General features: G+C 73.4%; 2 protein-coding genes across 2 annotated transcripts; both read left to right on the forward strand.

Annotated features, from left to right (window-relative positions):
• The first annotated feature begins 1,086 nt into the window (after nucleotides 1-1,086).
• Nucleotides 1,087-19,664, forward strand: LOC147596171 (spectrin beta chain, non-erythrocytic 2-like). The gene is made up of 34 exons (XM_086771598.1): nucleotides 1,087-1,123; nucleotides 1,849-2,072; nucleotides 2,971-3,144; nucleotides 3,276-3,424; nucleotides 3,471-3,551; nucleotides 4,158-4,466; nucleotides 5,094-5,321; nucleotides 5,405-5,522; nucleotides 5,727-5,885; nucleotides 6,242-6,544; nucleotides 6,629-6,782; nucleotides 7,044-7,914; nucleotides 8,002-8,139; nucleotides 8,387-9,143; nucleotides 9,235-9,437; nucleotides 9,517-9,607; nucleotides 10,393-10,539; nucleotides 10,612-10,875; nucleotides 11,335-11,559; nucleotides 11,640-11,729; nucleotides 11,837-12,091; nucleotides 12,178-12,308; nucleotides 12,730-12,934; nucleotides 13,021-13,395; nucleotides 13,763-14,007; nucleotides 14,078-14,216; nucleotides 14,713-14,797; nucleotides 14,872-15,068; nucleotides 15,256-15,407; nucleotides 15,602-15,671; nucleotides 15,771-15,970; nucleotides 17,117-17,290; nucleotides 17,931-17,973; nucleotides 19,255-19,664. The coding sequence occupies exons 1-34, from the start codon at nucleotides 1,087-1,089 to the stop codon at nucleotides 19,480-19,482; spliced, it is 7,221 nt and encodes a 2,406-aa protein (XP_086627724.1). The 3' UTR covers nucleotides 19,483-19,664.
• Nucleotides 19,665-20,467: 803 nt separating this feature from the next.
• Nucleotides 20,468-25,486, forward strand: LOC147596172 (RNA-binding protein 4-like). Its single transcript, XM_086771601.1, has 4 exons — nucleotides 20,468-20,585; nucleotides 21,644-22,065; nucleotides 23,640-24,338; nucleotides 24,947-25,486. The coding sequence occupies exons 2-3, from the start codon at nucleotides 21,654-21,656 to the stop codon at nucleotides 24,329-24,331; spliced, it is 1,104 nt and encodes a 367-aa protein (XP_086627727.1). The 5' UTR covers nucleotides 20,468-20,585; nucleotides 21,644-21,653; the 3' UTR covers nucleotides 24,332-24,338; nucleotides 24,947-25,486.
• The last annotated feature ends 432 nt before the right edge of the window (nucleotides 25,487-25,918 follow it).

Raw genomic sequence — 25,918 nt, forward strand, 5'->3', positions numbered from 1 at the left:
TCCCGGGTCCCCCAGAGACTCCCTGCAGCCCCTTCAGAGCGCCCCCAAGACCCCCCCCAGCGCCCCCCCCAAAACCCCTCCAAGACCCCCTACGAGCCCCCCACATGGGCCCCCAAAACCCCCCAATCTGCCCTCAAATACCCCCCAAAGACCCCCAATCCCCCCTCAGTGCCCCCCGAACTCCCCCGATCACCCCCCTAAGACACCCCAATCCCCCCCAGATCCCCCCCAGGGCTCCCCAAAACCCCCTAATCCCCCCCGCCCGGCCCCCAGGGTCTGGCCCCAAATCCTCTTACCTCTAATCCGCGGGCGGCGCCGGGCACGGCTGGCACGGGGCGCTGAGCGCCCCCCCACCCAGGGGGCCCGGGCTGGGGGGCGGGACACACCCCCCACACCCCACCAGACACACCCCCCCACACGCCCCCCGGGACCCCCAGTTTGGGGTGGGTTACCTGAGGCTCTGGGTGTCTCATGGGGGTCCTGGCTCCGTGGTGCTGCCCTAGGGCGGGGGGTCTCGGTGCAGAGCGGGGGTCTCGGTGCAGAGCGGGGGTCTCGGTGCGTGGCGGGCTGCGTGGCGGGTGCGGGCTGCGTGGCGGGGGTCCTCGGTGTGTGGCGGGGGTCCGTGGCGGGTTTGGGCTGCGTGGCGGGGGTCTTTGGCGGGTGCGGGCCGCATGGCGGGGGTCTCGGTGCGTGGCGGGCTGCGTGGCGGGTGCGGACCGCGTGGTGGGGGTCTCGGTGTGTGGCGGGGGTCCGTGGCGGGTTTGGGCTGTGTGGTGGGGGTCTCGGTGCGTGGCGGGGGTCCGTGGCGGGTGCGGGCTGCGTGGCGGGGGTCTCGGTGTGTGGCGGGGGTCCGTGGCGGGTTTGGGCTGTGTGGCGGGGGTCTCGGTGCGTGGCGGGCTGCGTGGCGGGTTTGGGCTGCGTGGCGGGGGTCTCGGTGCGTGGCGGGCTGCGTGGCGGGTTTGGGCTGCGTGCGGGGGTCTCGGTGTGTGGCGGGGGTCCGTGGCGGGTTTGGGCTGCGTGGCGGGGGTCTCAGTGCGTGGCGGGGGTCCGTGGCGGGTGCGGGCCGCGTGGCGGGGGTCTTGGTGCATGGCGGGGGTCTCGGTGCGTGGCGGGCTGCGTGCGGGTGCGGACCGCGTGGTGGGGGTCTCGGTGTGTGGCGGGGGTCTGTGGCGGGTTTGGGCTGTGTGGTGGGGGTCTCGGTGTGTGGCAGGGGTCCGTGGCGGGTTTTGGGCTGTGTGGTGGGGGTCTCGGTGCGTGGCGGGCTGCGTGGCGGGTTTGGGCTGCGTGGCGGGGGTCTCGGTGTGTGGTGGGGGTCCGTGGCGGGTTTGGGCTGCGTGGCGGGGGTCTCGGTGCGTGGCGGGCTGCGTGGCGGGTGCGGACCGCGTGGTGGGGGTCTCGGTGTGTGGCGGGGGTCTGTGGCGGGTTTGGGCTGTGTGGTGGGGGTCTCGGTGTGTGGGCAGGGGTCCGTGGCGGGTTTTGGCCGCGTGGCGGGGGTCTCGGTGCGTGGCGGGCTGCGTGGCGGGTTTGGGCTGCGTGGCGGGGGTCTCGGTGTGTGGTGGGGGTCCGTGGCGGGTTTGGGCTGTGTGGCGGGGTCCGTGGTGGGGTTTGGGCTGCGGGGCGGGGGTCTCGGTGCGGGGTGGGGGTCCCTGGCGGGTGCGGGCTGCGTGGCGGGGGTCTCGGTGCGGGGCGGGGTCCGGGGCGGGTGCGGGCTGCGGGGCGGGGGTCTCGGTGCGGGGTGGGGGTCCCTGGCGGGTGCGGGCTGCGGGGCGGGGGTCTTGGTGCGTGGCGGGGGTCTCGGTGCGGGGGGTCCGTGGCGGGCGCGGGCTGCGGGGCGGGGGTCTCTGGCAGGTTTGGGCTGCGTCGCGGGGGTCTCGGTGCGGGGCGGGGTCCGTGGCGGGGGTCTCAGCGCCCCCCCCGCAGACGAGCGCGAGGCGGTGCAGAAGAAGACCTTCACCAAGTGGGTGAACTCGCACCTGGCGCGGGGCACCTGCCGCCTGGGCGACCTGTACAGCGACCTGCGCGACGGCCGCATGCTGCTGCGCCTGCTGGAGGTGCTGTCGGGGGAGCAGCTGGTGAGCGGACCCCCGCCCGACCCCCGCCCCCCCGCTGCGGGACCCCCTCCCCGCGACAGCCGGGCACCCGCTGCCCCGGCGGAGCGCCCGGGCGGCGCCTTTGCTGGGATCCCCCACACCCGGGACCCCTTCCCTGGGACCCCCTCACCGGGACCCCCTCACCGGGACCCCCAGGACCCCTCTTACCAGGACCCCGGAACCCTTCCCTGGGACCCCCGCACCCAGGACCCCATTCCCAGGGCCTCTGGCATCCCAGCACCCCTTCCCCGGGCACCCCAGCCCCTGGGTGACCCCCTCCCCAGGACCCCCAGCCCCCAGGACCCCCTCCCCACGCGCCAGGGTCCCTGACCCGCGCCGGGGGTGCTGACCCGTGCCGGGAGTCCCCGACCCGCGCCGGGGGGTGCTGACCCGCGCCGGGGGCACTGACCTGTGCCGGGGGTCCCCGACCCGCGCCGGGGGCGCTGACCCGCGCCGGGGGTCCCTGACCTGTGCCGGGGGTCCCCGACCCGCGCGGGGGCGCTGACCTGTGCCGGGAGTCCCCGACCCGCGCCGGGGGGTGCTGACCCGTGCCGGGAGTCCCCGACCCGCGCCGGGGGCGCTGACCTGTGCCGGGAGTCCCCGACCCGCGCCGGGGGTGCTGACCCGCGCCGGGGGGCGCTGACCCGCGCCGGGGGGTCCCTGACCTGTGCCGGGGGTCCCCGACCCGCGCCGGGGGCGCTGACCTGTGCCGGGAGTCCCGACCCGCGCCGGGGGGTGCTGACCCGCGCCGGGGGCGCTGACCCGCGCTGGGGGTCCCTGACCTGTGCCGGGGGGTCCCCGACCCGCGCCGGGGGCGCTGACCTGTGCCGGGGGGTCCCCGGACCCGTTCCGGGGTCCCTGACCCGCGCCGGGGGCGCAGCCCAAGCCCACCAAGGGCCGGATGCGGATCCACTGCCTGGAGAACGTGGACAAGGCGCTGCAGTTCCTGAAGGAGCAGCGCGTGCACCTGGAGAACGTGGGCTCGCACGACATCGTGGACGGCAACCACCGCCTCACGCTCGGCCTCGTCTGGACCATCATCCTGCGCTTCCAGGTTGCCGCCGGGGTCCCTGCACCGCCGTGGGGGGTCCTGCACCCGCTGTGGGTCTTTTGCCCCCACCTTGTAGCACCCCCACCGCAAACCGCGGGGTGATCCAGGACCCCCCTCACCCCACGGCCCCCCAGATCCAGGACATCAGCGTGGAGACCGAGGACAACAAGGGAGAAGAAGTCGGCCAAGGACGCGCTGCTGCTCTGGTGCCAGATGAAGACAGCGGGGTGAGAGCGCGGCGGGGGGTCCTGGGGGTCCTGGGGGGGCCCTGGGAGGGTCCTGGGTGGCCCTGGGGTCCCAGGCTGAGCCCTCGCCCCGCTGCCGGGCAGGTACCCCAACGTGAACGTGCACAACTTCACCACGAGCTGGAGGGACGGCCTGGCCTTCAACGCCATCATCCACAAACACAGGTGGGGCCCGGCGGCGTGGGGCAGGGGCGCGGGGCATGGCGACGTGGGGCAGGGACGTGGAGCACGGTGGCCGTGCGGCAGGGACATGGGGCAGGGACGTGGGCCAGGGAAATGGGCATGGCAACGCGGGGCAGGGATGCGGGGCAGGGATGCGGGGCAGGGACGTGGGGCAGGGACGTGGGGCATGGCGGCATGCGGCAGGGACGCGGGGCAGGGACGTGGGGCAGTGACACAGGGCAGGGACGTGGGGCGGGCGCCAGGGGGCAGGGACGTGGGGCGGGAATGTGGGGCAGGGACGTGGGGCAGGGACGCGGGGCGGGCGCCGGGGGGCAGGGACGTGGGGCAGGGACGTGGGGTAGGGACGCGGGGCGGGCGCCGGGGGGCAGGGACGCGGGGCAGGAATGTGGGGCAGGGACGTGGGGCAGGGACGCGGGGCGGGGCCGCCGGGGGGCAGGGACGTGGGGCAGGGATGTGGGGCAGGGACGCGGGGCAGGGACGTGGGGCGGGCGCCAGGGGGCAGGGACGTGGGGCAGGGACGCGGGGCAGCGACGCAGGGCGGGCGCCGTGGGGCAGGCGCCGTGGGGCTGAGGCGCCCCCGCTGCGCAGGCCGGACCTGGTGGACATGGAGGCGCTGCGCCGCTGCAGACGCGCACTACAACCTGCAAAGCGCCTTCAACCTGGGGCCGAGCGCGAGCTGGGCCTCACCCGGCTGCTGGACCCCGAGGGTGAGGAGGGGCCGGGGGCCGGGGGGCGCCGGGGGGGCCGGGGGGCCGCGCTCACCCGCGCCGCGCCGCTCCGCGCAGACGTCAACGTGGACCAGCCGGATGAGAAGTCCATCATCACCTACGTGGCCACCTTCTACCACTACTTCTCCAAGATGAAGGCGCTGGCGGTGGAGGGGAAGCGCGTCGGGAGGTGCCGGGGGCGCGGCGGGCGGGCGGGGCGCTGGGGGGGGCGCCGGGGGACGGACGGACGGACGGACGGACGGAGGGAGAGGGGAGACGGACAGGTGGATGGAGGGGACGCCGGGGGGACGGACGGACGGACAGAGGGAGGGAGAGGGGAGGGTGGACAGAGATGTAGGAGTGCTCAAGCGGACGGACAGACGGACGCAGACGTCCAAGGGGACGGGACAGATGGACAGGGAGAGGGGAGAGGGCAGAGAGGTGAATGGAGAGACGGACAGGCAGGGATCGGGCAGGGATCGGGGCAGTGGGATGAGCTGGGGCTGGCGAGGGACGGACGGACGGATTGCACAGACAGGCAGGGGATCGGGGCGGGGGGGGTGAGCCGGGTGAGCCGGCAGCGGCAGATGGACGGATGGACAGACGGCCGGACGGGCGGGCGGACAGGCAGGGATTGGGGTGGCGGGGTGAGGCGGCAGCGGCAGACGGACGGATGGACGGACGGACGGACGGTGGGCAGGGATCGGGCAGGGATCGGGGCGGGGGGTGAGCCGGCAGCAGCAGACAAGACGGACGGACGGCGGGTGGACGGACAGGCGGGGATCAGGGCGGGGGGGTGAGCCGGGTGAGCCGGCAGCGGCGGACGGACGGACGGACGGTGGGCGGCGGCGCCGCAGGTGCTGGACGCGGCGCGGGAGGCGGAGGAGCTGGTGCGCAGGTACGAGGAGCTGGCGGGGGAGCTGCTGGGCTGGATCGAGCAAACCGTCCTCATCCTCAACGACCGGCACCTGGCCAACGCCCTGCCCGGCGTGCAGAACCAGCTGCAGGCCTTCAACACCTACCGCACGGTGGAGAAGCCCCCCAAGTGAGCCCCCCGCCCGCCCCGCCCCGCGCCCCGCCCGGGGGTGCCGCGCGGGGCGGGGGGCTCAGCGCCACCTGTCCCCCCAGGTTTATGGAGAAAGGCAACCTGGAGGTGCTGCTCTTCACCGTGCAGAGCCGCATGCGCGCCAACAACCAGAAGGTCTACGTGCCGCGCGAGGGCAGGCTGCTCTCCGACATCAACAAGGTGGGGCGGGGACCGGGATGGGGACCGGGATGGGGATGGGGACAAGGGCGGTGCCGTGCCGTGCCGTACCGTGCCATGCCGTACCGTGCCGCGCTGCGCCATGCCGTGCCGTGCCGTGCCACGCTGTGCCGTGCCATGCCGCGCCGCGCCGCGCCACGCCGTGCCATGCCGCGGCGGGAGGGCCGACGGGAGCCGTTGCGGCAGGCCTGGGAGCGGCTGGAGAAGGCGGAACACGAGCGGGAGCTGGCGCTGCGCACGGAGCTCATCCGGCAGGAGAAGCTGGAGCAGCTGGCGGCGCGGTTCGACCGCAAGGCGGCCATGCGGGAAACCTGGCTGAGCGAGAACCAGCGCCTCGTCGCACAGGTGCCGCCGCCGCCACGCCGACCGGGACGCGGGGGGTCCCGCTGCCCGCCCCCCTGCAACCCCAGGGACCCACCTTTGGGGCTCCCACTCCCCGCTGCCCTCGCCCCCAGGCACCCAAATTCGGGGGTTCGGCTCCCCAGCACCGCTGGCTCTGGGGTCCGCATTTCGGAGGTCCTGCTCCCCACTGTCACTGACCCCAGGGACCCACGTTTGGGGGTCCCGCTCCCCACTGCCACCAACTCTGGGATCCCCAGTTTGGGGGTCCCACTCCCCCCCACCACCCGGGGGTCCCTGTGGACGGAGGGTCCGGGCCCCACCCCGTCCTTACCTCTGGCTGCGCCCCCCGCCCCGCCCAGGACAATTTTGGGACGGAGATGTCGGCGGTGGAGGCGGCGGTGCGGAAGCATGAGGCCATCGAGACGGACATCGTGGCCTACAGCGAGCGGGTGCAGGCGGTGAGCGCGGTGGCGGCCGAGCTGGAGGCCGAGCGCTACCACGACATCCGCCGCGTCCGCACGCGCCGCGACAACGTGGTTCGGCTCTGGGATTTCCTCCGGCAGCTGGTGGCCGCTCGCCGCGAGCGGTTGCTGCTGCACCTGGAGCTGCAGAAGATGCTGCAGGACCTGGCGCATCTCACGGACTGGATGGAGGAGATGAAGGTACTGGTGCGGCGGGCGTGGCGCGGGAGCGGGGCGGGGGGACGCGGCGGCCCGGGCCTGATGCCGCCGTCGCGGTGCCCGCAGGGCCGGCTGCAGTCGCAGGATTTGGGGAAGCACCTGCACGGGGTGGACGACCTGCTGCAGATCCACGCCTTGGTGGAGGCCGACATCGCGGCGCAGGCGGAGCGCGTGCGGGCGGTGAGCGCCGCGGCGCAGCGGTTCGCCCTGCCCGGCGAGGGTGAGTGCGGCTGGGGCGGCCCCTGAGACCCCCGAACCACAGCTCCCCTGGACCCCCAAACCCTGGGATGGCCGCCGACTCTGGCCCCCAGAGCCCCTGGAGCCCCAAAACCCAGGAGTGCCCCTGACCCCTGACCTCAGCCCCCAGCCCCTGGGGTGGCCGGTGCCCCCTGGACCCCCCAACCCCTGGGACACCCCCCACCCCCCCGGGGTGGCCGGTGCCCCCTGGACCCCCTCCGGGACGTGCCGGGGCTCCCTGCAGGCTACCAGCCCTGCGAGCCGGCCATGGTGCAGGAGCGCGTGGCCGCGCTGGAGCTGCGTTACCGGGAGCTGGTGGAGCTGGCAGGACAGCGCCGCGCTCGGCTGGAGGAATCGCGACGGCTCTGGAAATTCTTCTGGGACACTGGAGAGGAGGAGGCCTGGATGCGGGAGCAGGAGCGGCTCCTTTCCTCCGAGGACGTCGGCCGGGACCCAACCAGCTCCCTGCGCCTGCTGAGCCAGCACGCCGCCTTCCGCGGGGAGCTGAGCGGGCGCGCGGGGCCGCTGGAGCAGGCGCTGGCCCGCGGCCGGGGGCTGGCGGCCGAAGGCCGGCTCGGGGCGGCCGAGGTGGCCGAGCGGGTCCGGGAGATGGAGGGACGTTGGCGAACGCTGGCCGAGCTGGCGGCTGAACGCGAACGACGCTTGCGGGAAGCCGCCGGCTTCTTCCAGTTCCAAGCGGAGGCGGCGGACGCGGAGGCCTGGCTGGAAGACGCCTTGCGCTTGGCGTCCAGCCCCGAGCTGGGCCACGACGAGTATTCCACCCGCAGCCTGGCGCGGCAGCACCGGGAAGTGCAGGAGGAGGTGCGGAGCCACCGCCCCGCCATCGACGCCCTGCACGAGCAGGCGCGCGCCCTCCCGCCCGCCTTCGCTGAGCTTCCCGACGTGGCCGGCCGGCTGCCGGCGCTGGAGCAGCGGTACCAGGAGCTGTCGGCGCGGGCCGAGCGGCGGCGGCAGGAGCTGCAGGACGCGCTCAGCCTCTACACCGCGCGCAGCGAGGCGGACGCCTGCGGGCTGTGGGTGGGCGAGAAGGAGCAGTGGCTGCACGCCATGCGCGTCCCCGACAAGCTGGAGGACCTGGAGGTGGTGCAGCAGCGGTGAGCGCCGGCACCAGAGGCGGCGCGGAGCGGCCCGGCCCGCGCGCTGGCGGGTGCTGAGCCCCCGTCCCCGCTCCCTGCCCGCAGCTTTGAGACGCTGGAGCCAGAGATGAACAACCTGGCGTCGCGCGTGGCCGCCGTCAACCGTATCGCCGACCAGCTGCTGGCCGCCGACCAGCGCAACCAGGAGAGCGTCCGCGCCACCCGCGAGCAGCTCAACGCCAGGTGGGCGCCCGGCGATGCAGGCGGGGCGCCGAGCAGGACGGAGCCTTGCGCAGGGATGCTGCCTCAGGGCAGCAGGGATGGGGGCTCCGGGCAGGGATGCTCCAGGCGTCCAGGGATGCTCCAGGCAGGAACGGGTTCTCCAGGCAGGGATGCTCCAGGCAGGACGGGCAGGCAGCCGCCGACAGGCCGGCCATCTTGGTGCGCGGTGCCGGCTGCCGCCTTCCCCCTGACGCCGGCTGCTGCGCAGGTGGGAGCGGTTCCGGGCGCTGGCCGACCAGAAGAAGGAGGCGCTGACGTCGGCGCTGAACATCCAGAACTATCACCTGGAGTGCAACGAGACCACCGCCTGGATGCGGGAGAAGACGAAGGTGATCGAGTCCACGCAGGGGCTGGGCAACGACCTGGCTGGCGTCATGGCCCTGCAGCGCAAGCTCTCTGGCGTGGAGCGCGACCTGGAAGCCATCCAGGGCAAGGTGCAGGACTTGCGAGCCGAAGCGGAGAAACTGGCGGCCGAGCACCCGGAACAGGCGGCGGCGATCCGGGCTCGGCTGGCGGCCATCGAAGCGGTGTGGGACGAGCTGTGCCGCAGCCTGCGGTGCCGCGAGGAGTCGCTGGGGGAGGCCAGCAAGCTGCAGGGCTTCCTGCGCGACCTGGCCGCCTTCCAGGCCTGGCTGTCCCGCACCCAAACCGCCGTGGCCTCCGAGGACGTGCCGGCCACCTTGGCGGAGGCCGAGCGGTTGCTGAGTCAGCACGAGAGCATCCGCAAGGAGATCGCCCACTACGGCGACGATTACCGCAGCACGCAGGCCGTGGGCCGGGAGGTGACGCGGGGGCAGACGGACGCGCAGCACGTCTTCCTGCAGCAGCGCCTGGAGGCGCTGGACACGGGCTGGGAGGAGCTGGGCAGGATGTGGGAGAACCGCCACCAGCTCCTCTCCCAGGCCTTCGCCTTCCAGCTCTTCCTCCGCGACTGCGGGCAGGTGGAGGGTGTCCTCAGCACCCAGGTGAGCGGCCGCGAGGCGACCCCAGCCGTGCCGCGGGGATCCCGGGCGTCCCGGGGGCGGCGGGTGACGCCCGGCCCGCCGCCCCGCGCAGGAGTACGCCCTGTCGCACGCGGAGATGCCCAGCACGCTGCCGGGAGCCGAGGCCTCCGTCAGGAAACACGAGGATTTCATGGCCACCATGGACGCCGGCGGGGAGCGCGTGCAGGGGCTGGTGGCCGCCGGCCGCAAACTGGTGGCCGAGGGCAGCCTCCACGCCGACAAGGTGCGGGAGACGGTGGATTCGGTGGAGAGCAGGTGAGGGGACGCCCCCAGCGCGGCGCCGGCACCGGCACCGGCGTTCCCGGCCCGGCCTCAGCCCCTGCCCTCGCCGCAGGCACCGGAGGAACCGGGAGACGGCGCAGGAGCTGCTGGGGAGGCTGCGGGATAACTGGGAGCTGCAGCGGTTCCTGCAGGACGGGCAGGAGGTGAGCGGCGCCGCGGGGGGACGGGGTGGGGATGGGATGGGAATGGGGATGGGATGGGATGAGGATAAAATGGGAATGGGATCAGGATGAGGGTGAAATGGATGGGAATTGGGATGGGGATGGGATGAGGTGGGGATGGAGTGGGATTGGGGTGGAATGGGATGGGATGAGGATGGGGATTGGGGTGGAAAGGGAATGGGATGAGGACGAGGATGGAACGGGATGGGGATGGGACAGGGATGGACATTGGAATGGCTGATATGGAGATGGAATGGGGTGGGAATGGAGTGAGATTGGGATGGAATGGGATGGGATGAGCGTCGGGATTGGGATAAAACGTGAATGGGATGGGATGGGGATGGGGATCGGGACGGGGATAGGTTGGGATGCGATGGGAATGGAGATGGGAATGGGGATGGAAATGGGATTGGAATATGGATAGGATGGGGATGAGACTGGGACTGGGTTGCATATGGGATTGGGCTGCGATAAGAGCAGGGATGGCATGGGATGGGATGGGGTGGGATGGGATGGGATGGGATGGGGTGGGATGGGGTGGGATAAGAGCAGGGATGGGATGGGATGGGGTGGGATGGGATGGGATGGGATGGGATGGGGTGGGATGGGATGGGATGGGATAAAAGCAGGGATGGGGTGGGGTGGGATGGGATAAGAGCAGGGTTGGCATGGGATAAGAACAGAGATGGGATGGGACGCGATGGGGCGGGATGGGGCCGGGCTGGAGCCGGCAGCGCGTCAGGGCGCCGTGCCCCTCCCCGGCGCAGCTGGCGCTCTGGATCGAGGAGAAGATGCTGACGGCGCAGGACGTCTCCTACGAGGAGGCGCGCAACCTGCACACCAAGTGGCAGAAGCACCAGGCCTTCGCCGCCGAGCTGGCCGCCAACAAGGGCTGGCTGGAGAAGATGGAGAAGGTGGGGCCGGGGCGGCGGCCCGGCGCGGGATCCCCCCCGGCGCGGCCGCGCTGACGCCGGCGTCTCCGGCAGGAGGGCCGGCAGCTGGCGGCGGCCAAGCCGGAGCTGGGGAGGGTGGCGACGGAGCGGCTGGCGGCGCTGCGGGCGCTGTGGGACGAGCTGGAGTCCACCACGCGGATGAAGGCGCGGCGCCTGTTCGACGCCAACCGCGCCGAGCTGTGCGCCCAGTCCTGCGCGGCCCTGCGCGGCTGGCTGGCCGGCGTGCAGGCCCAGCTGCGCTCCGACGACTTCGGCAAGGACCTCACCAGCGTCAACATCCTGCTGAAGAAACAGCAGGTGCGGCCCGGCGCGGGGACGGGGCGCGGGGTGGGGTCTGCAGGGGATGGGGGCGCAGGGGGATGGGGTGCAAGGGACAAGGTCTGTGGGGACGGGGTCTGCAGGTGACAGGGGTGCAGGGGATGGGACGCAGGGGACAGGGGTGCCCAGGGCAGGGGTGCAGGCGATGGGACGCAGGGGATGGGACGCAGGGGACAGGGGTGCCCAGGGCAGGGGTGCAGGCGATGGGACGCAGGGGATGGGACGCAGGGGACAGGGGTGCAGGGGATGGGATGCAGGGGACAGGGGTGCAGGCGATGGGATGCAGGGGACAGGGGTGCAGGGGATGGGACGCAGGGGATGGGACGCAGGCGCAGGGGTGCAGGCGATGGGACGCAGGGGACAGGGGTGCCCAGGGCAGGGGCGCAGGCGCAGGGGTGCCCGGTTCAGGGCGACTCACACTCCCCGCATGCCGGGCAGATGCTGGAGAAGCAGATGGCGGTGCGGGAGAAGGAGCTGGAGGCGATGCGGGCGCAGGCGCAGGCCCTCAGCCGGGAGGACGCCAGCGCGGCCGAGGTGCAGGGCCAGGTTCGCGCCGTGGAGGAGCAGTTCCTGGGCTTGCGGGAGCCGCTGCGGGAGCGCTGCCGGAAGCTCCTGGCCTCCAAGGAAGAGCACCAGTTCAACCGCGACCTGGAGGACGAGATCGTGAGTGGGCACCGCCCGCACGCGGCAGGGGGCCCCGGGAACCCCCGCGGCCCTGACGCCCCCTCCCCGCCTCTCGCCAGCTGTGGGTGCGGGAGCGCAGAGCCCTGGCGGTGTCCACCGACCACGGCAAGGACCTGCCCTCCGTCCAGCTCCTCATAAAGAAGAACCAGGTGGGTCACGGCGGGGGGCCCGCCGCCGCCCCCCGCACGGGGCTCCCGCCGTCCCCCGGCCCGGCCGCGCTCACCCGGCGCATCCCGTCGCCCCCTTGCCCCGGCAGACTCTGCAGAAGGAGCTGCAGGGCCACGAGCGGCGGGTGGAAGAGCTGCTGGGGCGCCGCGGCGCACTGGCGGGCGCGGCTGAGCGGGTGCGGGAGCTGCGGGAGGCCTGGCAGGAGCTGCGGCTGCAGGCCGAGCTGCGGCACCGGCGCCTGGAGCGAGCTCACGCCGCCCAGCAGTTCTACTGCGACGCCGCCGAGGCCGAGGCCTGGATGGGCGAGCAGGAGCTGCACATGATGGCGCAGGAAAAGGCCAAGGTACGGCGCCGGCGCCGCAGCGGCCGGGACATGCGCCCCGCGCGCCCCCACCCCGCGCCGCCGTGACCCCGTCCCCGCACTCCCAGGACGAGCTGAGCGCCCAGGCCATGGTCAGCAAGCACCTGGTGCTGGAGCAGGCGCTGCGCGACTACGCCCGCACCGTGCAGCAGCTGTCGGCGCAGAGCCGCGACATGGTGGCCAGCGGGCACCCCGAGAGGTGGGTGGCGGCCCCCGCTCCCCCGGCGGCGGCCCGCGGCGGGAACGGGCAACGGGCGGCCCCTGGCGCCCCCCCCGTCCCCGCCGGCGTTGTCCCACGTGGTTCGTGTGTGTCCCCCACCGCCGCCCGTCCCACAGGGACTGCGTTCCCCCGCCCCCTCCCGTCCCTGCCGCCACCGTCCCACGAGCACCGTGTCCCCCCGTGCCGCCCCCCAGCCCCGCATCCCTCATCCCGCGACGACCCTGTGTCCCTGTCGCCTCCCGGCCCCACGTCCATCGTCCCCTGGGGGCCCTGTCCCCCCCCCCCGCCGCCATCGTCCCACGAGGCGCCTGTCCCCCCGTGCCGCCCCCCAGCCCCGCACACGTCGTCCCCCGGCGCGGGCGCCCAGGGCCGGCGGCGCTGACGGCGGCCGTGCCCGCAGCGAGCGGCTGACACTGCGCCAGGGCCAGGTGGACAAGCTGTATGCCGGCCTGAAGGAGCTGGCGGAGGAGCGCCGCGCCGCGCTGCAGGAGCACCAGCGGCTCTGCCAGCTCAAGCGCGACGTGGACGACCTGGAGCAGTGGATTTCGGAGAGGGAGGTGGTGGCCGCTTCCCACGAGCTGGGCCAGGACTACGAGCACGTCACGGTGCGGGGCCGGGGCGGGAGGGCGACAGGGCGCCCACGCGGCCCCTGCTCGCCGTCCCCGACGCGGCTCGCTCCCTCTCCTGGCAGATGCTGCGGGATAAGTTCCGGGAGTTCTCGCGGGACACGAGCAGCATCGGGCAGGAGCGGGTGGACGGCGTCAACGGGCTGGCGGACGCGCTGATCGCGGCGGGGCACTCGGAGAATGCCACGGTGGCCGAGTGGAAGGACGGGCTGAACGAGGCCTGGGCCGACCTGCTGGAGCTGATCGACACGCGGTCGCAGATGCTGGCGGCCTCCTACGAGCTGCACCGCTTCTACCACGACGCCCGCGAGACGCTGGCGCAGGTGCAGCACAAGCAGAAGCAGCTGCCGGACGAGGTGGGCCGGGACCTGAACACGGCCGAGGCCATGCAGCGCATGCACACCGCCTACGAGCACGACATCCAAGCCCTGAGCGCGCAGGTGAGCCACGCCGCGCGCGAGGGACGGCGCAGCGCAGGGTGGGGCGGGACAGGACGGCGGCGCCGCACGGGATGGCGCGGTGCGGCATGAAACAGCGTGATGCGAAGTGGCGCGGCGCAGCATGATGCAGTACGGCGTGGCGCGGTGCAGCCCTGCGTGGCACAGCTCGGTGCAGCCTGGCACGGCGTGGCGCGGCGCGGTGCAGCCCTGTGTGGCACAGCTCGGTGCAGCCTGGCACGGCGTGGCGCGGCGCAGTGCAGCCTGGCATGGCGCGGCGCGGCATGGCATGCTGCGAAACAGCACAACGCGAAGCAGCACAGTGCAGTGTGGCACGGCGTGGCGCGGCCTCACCTCCGCACGCCCTCAGGTGCGCCAGGTTCAGGAGGATGCGGCGCGGCTGGAGAAGGCGTACGCCGGCGAGAAGGCGGCCGACATCCGCCGGCACGAGCGGGCGGTGAGCGAGGCCTGGGCCGAGCTGCGCGGCAGCAGCCAGGGCCGCCGGCGCCTGCTCCACGACACCGTGGACAAATTCCGGTTCCTGCGTGCTGTGCGGGACCTGCTGCTCTGGATGGACGGCGTGCGCCTGCAGATCGAGGGCCAGGAGCGCCCGCGGTGAGTGGGGGCCCGGCGGCGGGGGCGCGGAGGCACGAGGCGGGCGCTGACGGCGGCCCCCCCGGCGCAGGGACGTGTCCTCGGCCGACCTGGTGATCAAGAACCACCAGAGCATCAAGGCGGAGGTGGAGGCGCGCGCCGACAGCTTCGACGCCTGCGTGGCCATGGGCACCGCGCTGCTGCACAAGGGCCACTACGCCGCCGACAAGGTGGGGCCTCCCCGCCCCCCCGCGCCCCCGCGTCCCCGTCCCTGCGCTGGCCTCGTGTCCCCACCTGCAGCCCCGCGTCCCTGCCACCGTGTCCCTGTGTGCCCCCCCATCCCCGCACCCCTGTCTCATTCCCCTCGTCCCCGTTTTCCCATCCCTACCCCCCTGTCCCATCCCCGTGTCCCCCTGTCTTTGTCCCCATCCCCGTGTCCCTGTCCCTGTTGTCCCCATCCTGTCCCTGTGTCCCTGTATTCTGTCCCCAGTCCCATGTCCCTCTGTCCCGTCTCCATCCCCGTGTCCCTGTCCCCGTGTCCCTATCCCTGTGTCTCTGTCCCCATCCCACTCCCATGTCCCCATCCCTGTCCCTGTCACCATCCCTGTGTCCCTTTCCCTGTCCCCACGTCCCCCTGTCTTTGTCCCCATCCCCGTGTCCCTGTCCCCATCCCCGTCCCCGCGTCGTCCCCCCCGCGCCGCGCACTCACCCCCTGCGCACCCACAGATCTCGGAGAAGCTCTCCCAGCTGCAGGAGCGCCGCCGGGACATCGGGGACCGCTGGAAGGAGAAGATGGACTGGCTGCAGATTGGTGAGCGCGGGGCCGGGGGGCCGGGGGGCGCGGGGCCGCGCGGCCGCCCGCGCCACGTCCCCGTCCCCCCGCAGCGCTGGAGGTGCTGGTGTTCGGGCGCGACGCCAGCATGGCGGAGGCGTGGCTGGCCAGCCAGGAGCCGCTGCTGCGCTCGCCGGAGCTGGGCGGCAGCGTGGCCGAGGTGGAGAACCTCATCAAGCGCCATCAGGGCTTCCAGAAGGCGGCCGCCGCCTGGGAGGAGCGCTTCGCCGCGCTGGAGCGCCTCACCACGGTGAGGGGGGACGCCCCGCCGCCAGCTGAGCCCCGGTGCACTCGGGGCGCGCGTGAGCCCCTCCGTGTCCCGGAGCCGGCTGAGCCCCGGCGCGCTCGGGGCGCGCGTGAGCCCCTCCGTGTCCCGGTGCCGGCTGAGCCCTGGCGCGCTCAGGGCACGCGTGAGCCCCTCTGCGTGTCCCCCACAGCTGGAGGAGAAGGAGCGGCGGCGGCGTGAGGAGGAGGAGGCGAGGAAGAGGTGGCCACCCACGCCCCCCCCGGCGCAGCCTGAGGCCGGGGGCGTCCCCTCGCCACTGGCCCAGGACACCCAAAGTGGCGTCGGGACCGGGGAGCCGCAGCGGTGAGGGACGGGGCATGGGTGGGGGGGGACACGGGGGTTTGGGGGAGACGCGGGGGTCTGGGGGGTTTGGGGGGGCACATGGGGGTCTGGGGAAGGATGCGGAGGTTTGGGGGTTTTGGGGGGCAACATGGGGGTCTGGGGGGGCTCGGGGGCCATGGGCGGATGTGCCCTTGCCCACGCCCTTGCCCCCCCAGTGCCCCCCCGCAGAGCCACCAGCCAGAGCCCCCGGCCCTCAACGGGATCGGCCCCGACAGCGCTGCCCAGGTAACCCCCCCAAACACCGGGGGGTCACCTCTGGGTGCCCCCCCCACCCCGCGGGAAGGCACCCACCGTCCCCCCGTGACACCCCCCGCCCCCCCGCAGGTGCCCGGGCTGCCCAACGGGGCGCGGGAGGGGGGGTCCGGCCCGGGGGGGGGGTCGGCCCCGGGAGGAGGGGTCCCGGCCCCCGACCCCCCCCACGCGGCCACGCTGCCCCCCCGCGCCGCCGCCGCCGCCGAGAGCCTGGAGGGGGCGCTGTGCCGCAAGCACGAGATGGAGGCGCAGGGCAAGAAGGCGCCCAACCGGTGAGGCCACGCCCCTCGGACACGCCCCCTCCGCTGGTCCCGCCCCTCCTTGGCCACGCCCGCGCGGCCCCCACCCCGCCCACAGGGACGAGCCTTCGCCAGGCCACGCCCGCGCGTTGGCCACGCCCCCACTGCGGGGCCACGCCCCCCACCCAGAACCCTCTACCGAGCCGTGGCTCCGTGCCCCCCCGTGACTCTGTCCCCCCCCGTGACTCCGTGCCCCCCCGTGACTCCGTGCCCCCCCGTGACTCTGTGCCCCCCCGTGACTCTGTCCCCCCCCGTGACTCCGTGCCCCCCCGTGACTCTGTGCCCCCCCGTGGCTCCGTGCCCCCCCGTGACTCTGTGCCCCCCCGTGACTCCGTGCCCCCCCGTGACTCTGTGCCCCCCCGTGACTCCGTGCCCCCCCGTGACTCTGTCCCCCCCCGTGACTCTGTCCCCCCCCGTGACTCCGTGCCCCCCCGTGACTCTGTGCCCCCCCGTGGCTCCGTGCCCCCCCGTGACTCTGTCCCCCCCCGTGGCTCCGTGCCCCCCCGTGACTCCGTGCCCCCCCCGGCTCCGTGCCCCCCCGTGACTCTGTCCCCCCCCGTGACTCTGTCCCCCCCCGTGACTCCGTGCCCCCCCGTGACTCCGTGCCCCCCCCGTGACTCTGTCCCCCCCCGTGACTCCGTGCCCCCCCGTGACTCTGTGCCCCCCCGTGGCTCCGTGCCCCCCCGTGACTCTGTCCCCCCCCGTGGCTCCGTGCCCCCCCGTGACTCCGTGCCCCCCCCGGCTCCGTGCCCCCCCGTGACTCTGTCCCCCCCCGTGGCTCCGTGCCCCCCCGTGACTCTGTGCCCCCCCCGTGACTCCGTGCCCCCCCGTGACTCCGTGCCCCCCCGTGACTCTGTCCCCCCCCGTGACTCCGTGCCCCCCCCGTGACTCCGTGCCCCCCCGTGACTCTGTGCCCCCCCCGTGACTCCGTGCCCCCCCGTGACTCCGTGCCCCCCCGTGACTCTGTCCCCCCCCGTGACTCCGTGCCCCCCCCATGACTCCGTGCCCCCCCGTGACTCCGTGCCCCCCCCGGCTCCGTGCCCCCCCCGGCTCCGTGCCCCCCCGTGACTCCGTGCCCCCCCCGGCTCCGTGCCCCCCCCGGCTCCGTGCCGGCCGCAGGTCCTGGCAGAGCGTGTACTGCGTGGTGCGGGGGGGCCGCCTGAGCTTCCACAAGGACGCGCGGGGCGCGGGGGCGGGGGCGCCGTTCCACGGGGAGCCCCCCGCCAGCCTGCGCGGGGCCCGCTGCCACCCCGCCACCCACTACCGCAAGCGCAAGCACGTCTTCAAACTGGGGTAGGGGCGGGGGGACACGGGGGGGGACACAGGGGGACACGGGGGGGACATGTGGGGAGTGGGGCACAGGGGATGTGGGGGGACATGGGGGGACACGGGGGCACACAGGGGGACACGGGGGGGACGTGGGGGGACGTGGGGGGCATGGGGGGACATGAGGGGATGGGAGGGACATCGGGGGAACACGGGGAGTGAGCAGGGGGACATGGGGGGACACGGGGGCACACAGGGGGACACGGGGGGGACGTGGGGGGCATGGGGGGCATGGGGGGACACGAGGGGATGGGAGGGACATCGGGGGAACACGGGGACTGAGCAGGGGAACATGGGGGGACACGGGGAGACACAGGGGGACAGGGGGACATGGGGGGGAGCAGGGGGACATGGGGGGACACGGGGAGACACGGGGGACAGGGGGACATGGGGGGACACAGACTTGAGGGGGACAGGGGAACACAGTGGGGACGTGGGGGGCATGAGGGGACAGGAGGGACATGAGGGGGACAGAGGGGGTACGGGGGGACACGGTGGGGATATGTGGGGACACGGGGGGGCCACGGGGGACACAGCGGGGATATGGGGGGACCCGGGGGGCACGGGGGGCACGGGGGAGGCATGGGGCTGAGCGCTGTCCCCCCAGGCTGAACGACGGGAAGGAGTACCTGTTCCAGGCCAAGGACGAGGTGAGACCGGCGGCGCCTCCTCGCACGTCCCCGCACGCGTCCCCCCACGCCCTCGCACGTTCCCGCACATGTCCCCGCACGCCCTCGCACGCCCGCTCACATCCCCGCACGCCTGCTCGCGCCCCGGCGCGCCCGCTCACACATGCACATGCTCTCACACGCCCTCGCACGCCCTCGCACGCCCTCACATGCCCGTGAGGCCCTCACACACCCTCGCACGCCCTTGCACACCCTCGCATGCCCGTGAGGCCCTCACACACCCTCGCACGCCCTTGCACACCCTCGCACGCCCGTGAGGCCCTCACACACCCTCGCACGCCCTTGCACACCCTCGCACGCCCGTGAGGCCCTCACACACCCTCGCACGCCCTTGCACACCCTCGCACGCCCGTGAGGCCCTCACACACCCTCGCACGCCCTTGCACACCCTCGCACGCCCGTGAGGCCCTCACACACCCTCGCACGCCCTTGCACACCCTCGCACGCCCGTGAGGCCCTCACACACCCTCGCACGCCCTTGCACACCCTCGCACGCCCGTGAGGCCCTCACACACCCTCGCACGCCCTTGCACACCCTCGCATGCCCGTGAGGCCCTCACACACCCTCGCACGCCCTTGCACACCCTCGCACGCCCGTGAGGCCCTCACACACCCTCGCACGCCCTTGCACACCCTCGCACGCCCGTGAGGCCCTCACACACCCTCGCATGCCCTTGCACACCCTCGCACGCCCGTGAGGCCCTCACACACCCTCGCACGCCCTTGCACACCCTCGCACGCCCACGAGGCCCTTGCACGCCCTCGCACGCCTACGAACCCCTCACACGCCCCTGCATGCCCTTGCACACCCTCGCATGCCCGTGAGGCCCTCACACACCCTCGCACGCCCTTGCACACCCTCGCACGGCCACGAGGCCCTCACACACCCTCGCATGCCCTTGCACACCCTCGCACGCCCGTGAGGCCCTCACACACCCTCGCACGCCCTTGCACACCCTCGCATGCCCGTGAGGCCCTCACACACCCTCGCACGCCCTTGCACACCCTCGCATGCCCGTGAGGCCCTCACACACCCTCGCACGCCCTTGCACACCCTCGCACGCCCGTGAGGCCCTCACACACCCTCGCATGCCCTTGCACACCCTCGCACGCCCGTGAGGCCCTCACACACCCTCGCACGCCCTTGCACACCCTCGCACGCCCTTGCACACCCTCGCATGCCCGTGAGGCCCTCGCACGCCCTCGCACGGCCGCTGAGGCGCAGCACCCTCCCTCCCGCAGGCAGAGATGAGCACCTGGCTGCGGGTGCTGCAGGCGGCGGCCGCCCCGGCGGCGGGGGGGCCGCGGGAGGCGCCGGGGGGGCCGGCGGCCGGCGGGAAGGGGATGACGCGGGCCATGAGCATGCCCCCCGCGCAGCCCCCCGCCCCGGGCGCCGCCGCGCCCCGCGCCCGCGAGGGGAAGGAGAAGGAGCGGGAGAAACGCTTCAGCTTCTTCAAGAAGAACAAGTAGCGCTGCGGCGGGGGGACGGGACCCCCGGCGACGGGGGCGGCCGGCGGGGCGACGGAGGGACGCGGCGGGGGGCGGGGGGCTGGGCGCCCCCCCGCTGTTGTGCGTTCGCGCCCCGTGTGCCCCCGCGTCCCGGTGATGTCCCCGCACAGCCACAGCCCCCCAATAAAGAGACTGGAGAGAGAGGGCGGGTGCTGGGTGCGCCGGCGGGGCCGGGCGTGGGAATGGGGTGGGACTGGGGAGGGAATGGGATGGGGAAGGGGGAATGGGGGGGGAATGGGGTGGGAATGGGGAATGGGGGGGGAATGGGGTGGGAATGGGGAATGGGGTGGTGTTGGGGTGGTGTTGGGGTGGGAATGGGATGGGGAATGGGGAATCGGGGGGGAATGGGATGGGGAATGGGGAATGCGGTGGGATTGGGGTGGTGTTGGGGTGGGAATGGGATGGGGGATGGGGAATGGGATGGGGAATGGGATGCAGTGGGAATGGAGTGGGATTGGAGATGGGAAGGGAGCACAGGGTTGGTACGGGATTGGGATGAAGATGGGAATGGGGATGGGACCGGGATGGGGAAGGGATGGAGATGGGGACAGCGATATGGATAAAATGGGAATGGGATGAGGATGGGATGGGACATGGATGGGGATACGACAGGGATGGGGGGGGAATGGCGTGGGATTGTGATGGGACGGGGATGAGGATGGGGTGGGATGGGACAGAGATGCGGGTGGGATGGTTTCGGGATGGGGACGGGTTCGGGGCCGGCGGCGGAGCCGTGCGGGTGCCCGTGAGTCACACCAGTGCTCCCAGTATCGGACACCAGTTGCCTGCGCGCCGCCTTTCCCCCTCCCCCCGCTGTCAATGGACCGCCCCAGCGCCCCCCCCAGCTCCGCCGCGATGGTCCGCCCCGCCGCCCCGCCTACCCCACCCGTGATTGGCTGCGGCGGCTCCGTGGGCGGACCCATCGCCACCGGCCGTGCAGGGGTGACGGCACGCAGCGGCGTTTGACGGACGGCGCCGCCGCCCAATGAGAGCGCGGGAGGCGGAGGCCGAAGCGGGTAGCGCCGCCGCCATTTTGTGAGCACCGCGCGGCGGACGGGGCACAGGTGGGGGCGGGGCTGCGGCGGCGCCGGTACCGGTACCGGTACCGGTACCGGTACCGGGGGGGAGCGGCGGGGGCGGGGGGAGATGAGGGGAAAAGGGGGGAGAACAGGGAGGGGAGGGGGCCGGGCGAACAACGAACGAGGAGGCCGGGGCCTGGGCCCACGGAGGCGGTCGGAGGCCTCGGGGGGGGGGGCAGCGGGAGGGGAGGGGCAGGGGTTTGGGGTGATTTTGGAGGATTTGGGGTGTTTGGGACACAGCCTTGGGGGGGCGCGGGGCACAGGCTTGGGGGAGATTGCGGCTGTTTGGGGGCGCCGCCTCGCGGGGGGAGGCGGGATTTGGGAGGGGATTCGGGGTGTTTGGGGCACAGCTCTGTGCGAGGGGCGGGGTTTGGGGGCACCCGGGGGGGCTGGGGTGTGCAGGGCTCAGCTTGGCAGGAGGAGACGGGGGTTTGGGGGCACCCGGGGGGGTTTGGGGTGTGCAGGGCTCTGCTTGGCAGGAGGAGACGGGGGTTTGGGGGCACCCGGGGGGGTTTGGGGTGTGCAGGGCTCAGCTTGGCAGGAGGAGACGGGGGTTTGGGGGCACCCGGGGGGGCTGGGGTGTGCAGGGCTCAGCTTGGCAGGAGGAGACGGGGGTTTGGGGGCACCCGGGGGGGTTTGGGGTGTGCAGGGCTCAGCTTGGCAGGAGGAGACGGGGGTTTGGGGGCACCCGGGGGGGTTTGGGGTGTGCAGGGCTCAGCTTGGCAGGAGGAGACGGGGGTTTGGGGGTACCCGGGGGGGTTTGGGGTGTGCAGGGCTCAGCTTGGCAGGAGGAGACGGGGGTTTGGGGGCACCCGGGGGGGTTTGGGGTGTGCAGGGCTCTGCTTGGCAGGAGGAGACGGGGGTTTGGGGGTACCCGGGGGGGTTTGGGGTGTGCAGGACGCAGCCCCGTGCGGGGGGCACAGCCCCAGTTGGGGCACCCGCCCAGCAGAGCTGGGGGTCCGGGCCCCCCGCCCGGCGCCAGGCGGGTCTCGGGTGGGGCGCGGGGCGCGACGGCGGCGCTGACCCCCCCCCCCGCGGCGCAGGCTGGGCGAGATGGTGAAGCTGTTCATCGGCAACCTGCCGCGCGAGGCGACGGAGCAGGAGATCCGCTCGCTGTTCGAGCAGTACGGGAAGGTGCTGGAGTGCGACATCATCAAGAACTACGGCTTCGTGCACATCGAGGACAAGACGGCGGCCGAGGACGCCATCCGCAACCTGCACCACCACAAGCTGCACGGCGTCTGCATCAACGTGGAGGCCAGCAAGAACAAGAGCAAGGCCTCCACCAAGCTGCACGTCGGCAACATCAGCCCCGCCTGCACCAACCTGGAGCTGCGCGCCAAGTTCGAGGAGTACGGCCCCGTCATCGAGTGCGACATCGTCAAGGACTACGCCTTCGTGCACATGGAGCGGGCGGAGGACGCGGTGGAGGCCATCCGCGGCCTGGACAACACCGAGTTCCAAGGTGACGCGCGCCGGGGCGGCGGCGGCGCTCCGCGGGGAGCGGGGAGGGCTCCGGGAGGATTCCCCCGAGACGTGTTCGGTCCTTTCCAGCTCCGGCTGCACAGCGTGGGGCGCGGCAGCGGCACTGGGGCGATCCTCGGCGCCACGGCGGGGCGGCGCCGCCCGTCCCCGCGCCGGAATTGAGCACAAACGGGGTTTTGTAGTGGTTTTGGGGTTTTCTTTTTGCATTCCAGCTCCCCTCGCGCCATGCGCAGCGCGACGAGGGCCGGGCTGGCGCGGCGCGCGGCCGCTCCCTGCCCAGTGAGCCCGCGTCGCCGGTGCAGCCGCCGCAGCGAGGGCAGGGGCGTTTGGGGCTGGGCCGGGGGAGGACGGGACTGATCCATCTCTGACTTAACCCAGCACGGCCGCCCCGCAGGAGGATCCCGACGGCGAAGTCCCAACTCTTGTGCCGACGGCCGCCGCGCCCGGTGCTGCCGGGCCGGAGCAGCGGGTCCCGCCCGCGCGGCGTGAAGCCAGGCTGCCTCCCGCCCTTGTAGCGTTGCCCTGCCTGGTAAGAGGGTGAGCGGAGGCACCCGATCCCGCGCTGGCCGCGGCCCCGCTGCCGGCGGCACGCGGCATCGCTCGCTCGGGCTCTCGACGTGCCGCCCCAGGCTCGCGCCCGGCTCCCAGTAGAAACGCGGCGCGGGCGCTTTTGCTGGCAGCCTCCGCCTCTCGGCCACTCGCGCGGATCCAGTGGCGGGGCTGAGCGTCTGGATTCGAGCTCATGGCCCAGCCGCGGCGGCGCGGCGCTGATGGCGAGCGCGTCCTCCCCCATCCGGAAGCGCCGCTGGTGGCCGGGCCGGCTTGTCAGGGAGGCGTCCGGCGCTTCGCCCCGCGCAGCGCGGGGCTGGGCTCGGCCTTCCCGGCCCGTGCTGGGGTTTCGGCAAACCTCGATGCCGGGCAGCCCCCAAAACTCTTCTCCGGCCGGGACGGCGCAGCCGCGCCCGCAGCTCCCTGGCCACGGGGACCGGCGAGTGCCCCCCGCTGCGCTTGGCTTGCCGCGTGCCGCGCTTGAGGCCAGCCCTGGCCGAAGCCTCGTTAGCTCCGGGGCGGTTGTCCGGCGTCGCATCCATCTCGCCGCTGCAAGGAGCGCGCTGGCGGGAGCGTTTTCCGGCGGGAAGCTTGGTGTCGATACGGGGCCGGCGCTGCCGCCGGCCGATCCCCGGGCTGTCGTGGCAGCACCGCCGCGCGCCGGCTGCCAGCAGAAAGCCGTCTTTGGCCGCGTGCCGGGGTAGCCGGCGTCTCGCTGGCCGGCTGAGCCGGCAGAGCCTGGGGCGGTTGGCGTGCGGTGCTGCCGGCAGAGCCCCGGCCCTGGAGGCGCCGTCCTGGTAAGTCCGGCAGCCGGGAGGCGGCTCCCAGTCCAGCCCGGAGGTGGGCTCCTGCGCCGGGTCGCTCCTGCCGCCGTGCCCGGCGCCGTCGGAGGCTGCGGTGTCGGTGTCGGGGCCGGGGCAGAGGGGGAGCGGCGCGCTCGGCGCCCGCGGCCGCGCTCTGGTGCGGCCCGACTGACGGGCTCCCTCTCGCGTCTCTCTCCTCAAGGCAAGCGGATGCGCGTGCAGCTGTCCACCAGCCGGCTGCGGACGGCGCCCGGGATGGGAGACAAGAGCGGCTGCTACCGCTGCGGGAAGGAGGGGCACTGGTCTAAGGAGTGCCCGGTCGATCGCCCGGGGCAAGTGGCGGACTTTGCCGAGGCCTATAACGAGCAGTACGGAGCCGTGCGCACTCCCTACGCCGCGGGCTATGGGGAGACCGTGTATTACGATGAGGCCTACGGCGGGATGGCCGACTACTACAAGCGCTACCGCGTCCGCTCCTACGCCACGGCCTCCGCGTACGACGCCTACGCGGAGCAGACCATGGCCCAGTACTCCCAGTACGCCCAGTACTCCCAGGTGCAGTCCTCGGCCATGGCCGCCACCACAGCCATGGCCAGCCGCATCCCCACCACCCTAGACGCGTACGATAGAGCTCTGCTGCCGACCCCGGGCGCGGCGGCCGCCGTCGCCGCCGCCGCCACCGCCGCCGCGGCGGCTGCCTCCTCCACCTATTACACCCGGGATAGAAGCCCCCTGCGCCGCACGGCCGCCGCGGCCACCACCGTCGGAGAGGCGTACACGTACGAGCGTGGGCAGCTGTCGCCGGTCTCCTCGGTGGCCCGGGCCTCCCTCTACGACATGCAGCGGTTCGGGCGGGACCCGTACGCGGACCGGGCGCGGTACTCTGCCTTTTGAGCCGGAGGTGAGCGCGTTGGCGGGTCTGGTGCTCGGGCGCTTTGCAGCCGGCGACGCCTCCGGGCACCGCGGCAGGGGGGGTGCTGGAGGTACGGGGCGAGCGTCCCCGCGAGCCTCCCGCTCGAGCGTGCGCACCTCCACGCGAGCCGGGACGAAGGGTCGTGGTGAAGCCGGCGGCGTTAAAGCCCAGGCGCTGCCTCCGGACGGTTTCAGTGGCGAGGACGTGCCGCAGCGATCGGTTGGTGCCGGCGGGTCGCTCTCCCTCGGGTGCCCCGCAGCCGGGGCTGGGCCCTTGTGCCGTCCCGGTGCGGTCACCGCAGGGCGGGGCCACCGTCCCCGCGGGCTCTGCCCGGTAAACGCCGCCAGCAGCCGGGCCGCCGCCCTGGCGTGGGTCCCTCCGGGCTGGCTGCCGGAGCCGCGGGGGCCTCCCGGCGTCCCGCCCGGCGTGGGGCGGCCGCAGAGCCCCCCGGCGCCGCCGCCTCAGGACTCCGGTTGTCAGGGAGCCGGCAGCTCCCGCGGGCGCTCGCCTCGCGCCGGGGTTCGTGCGATCCCGGCTGGCGCGGGGGCCGGCGCCCGCGCCCGGGCGCTTGCGCCAACTCTGCTTTTCTCTTTCAGGTAAGATATTCGCGGCTGAACGTCGGGTTCCCGTCGCACACCGAATTCGGCGCCGCGTGTCTCGGGCCGGGCCGGGCTCTGAAGCGCGGCCGCATTCGGCTAAACGAGTCGGTTCCTACCGGACGCGCAGCTCCCCCCCGCCCGGTCAGGCGCAGCTCCTCCCGCCCCCCTCGCTTCCCTCCCCGCCGCAGGATTTGCTTTCCAGGTAGTTCGGGGTCCCCCCAGCTGGCCGGGGCTCGGGCCGTGCGCCAGCGCAGCCACAGCCGCAGCGCCAGCTCTGCTTCGCTTTGCTTCCCCGCCCCTGCCAGCGCGGAGCCGCTCGCTGCCTGGGCCGTAGCTTCCTCCGTCGTCGTCATTATTGTTTCTTTTCCTTTTATTTTTTAAGAGGGTGAATAATCCACTCGTAGCTTTTTAATACCGAATGCCGTAGCTGAGTCGAGGCCGGCACGGGAGGGCCGACCTCGGTGCGGGGCTCCCCCGCGGCGTTTCGCGTCCCCCCGCCCCCTCGTCCCCGTAAAATAAACTCCAGTTTTTACCAAACCCCCCGTTCTCCAGCCCCGCTTCTTTCTCTGCGTTCCCTCCCCGCCCTGCCCCGGCTCTGCACTCACCGCGCTGCCCTGCGGACGCGCCGCCCCGCAGACGCGCAGCTCCCGGCCGGGGTCCCCGCGGGCTCCGCGCTGCGAACAAAGGCGTGGGTGAGCGTGGGGGGCGCGCAGCGGCCCCTAGAAGGGGGTCCGCAGCCCCCTGGCTAACGAGCGGGGTCGGGATTTGACGAACCCCCGCTCTGGTGCCCCGCTGGGGTCCCTCACGGGCAGTGCCTCTGAAACCACCGCTAATTAACGTCCCCCCCGCCTCTTGGTGCTCGTTAGGTAACGATGGCCAGGTCCCAGCCCTTCCCTTGGTGTCCGACCCCCAGGGGGGTTGAGGTGGGGAGCCCCCAGCTCGTCGCCGCGTTTCGGGGCCATTCTGCCC

This window comes from Chlamydotis macqueenii, unplaced genomic scaffold (assembly GCF_036417535.1).
Source record: "Chlamydotis macqueenii isolate bChlMac1 unplaced genomic scaffold, bChlMac1.mat HAP1_SCAFFOLD_122, whole genome shotgun sequence".
Taxonomy (NCBI): Eukaryota; Metazoa; Chordata; class Aves; order Otidiformes; family Otididae; genus Chlamydotis; species Chlamydotis macqueenii.

What these genes read in the sequence shown, in the direction of transcription:
- LOC147596171 (XM_086771598.1), top strand. Translation starts at nt 1,087, where the DNA reads ATGGCGGGGGTCTCGGTGCGTGGCGGGCTGCGTGCGG. An exon ending in TGCTGTCGGGGGAGCAGCTG is followed by an intron (nt 2,073 to 2,970) that starts GTGAGCGGACCC and finishes CCGGGGGCGCAG; the next exon opens with CCCAAGCCCACCAAGGGCCG. An exon ending in GCCACTACGCCGCCGACAAG is followed by an intron (nt 14,217 to 14,712) that starts GTGGGGCCTCCC and finishes GCGCACCCACAG; the next exon opens with ATCTCGGAGAAGCTCTCCCA.
- LOC147596172 (XM_086771601.1), top strand. Translation starts at nt 21,654, where the DNA reads ATGGTGAAGCTGTTCATCGGCAACCTGCCGCGCGAGGCGACGGAGCAG. An exon ending in GGACAACACCGAGTTCCAAG is followed by an intron (nt 22,066 to 23,639) that starts GTGACGCGCGCC and finishes TCTCTCCTCAAG; the next exon opens with GCAAGCGGATGCGCGTGCAG.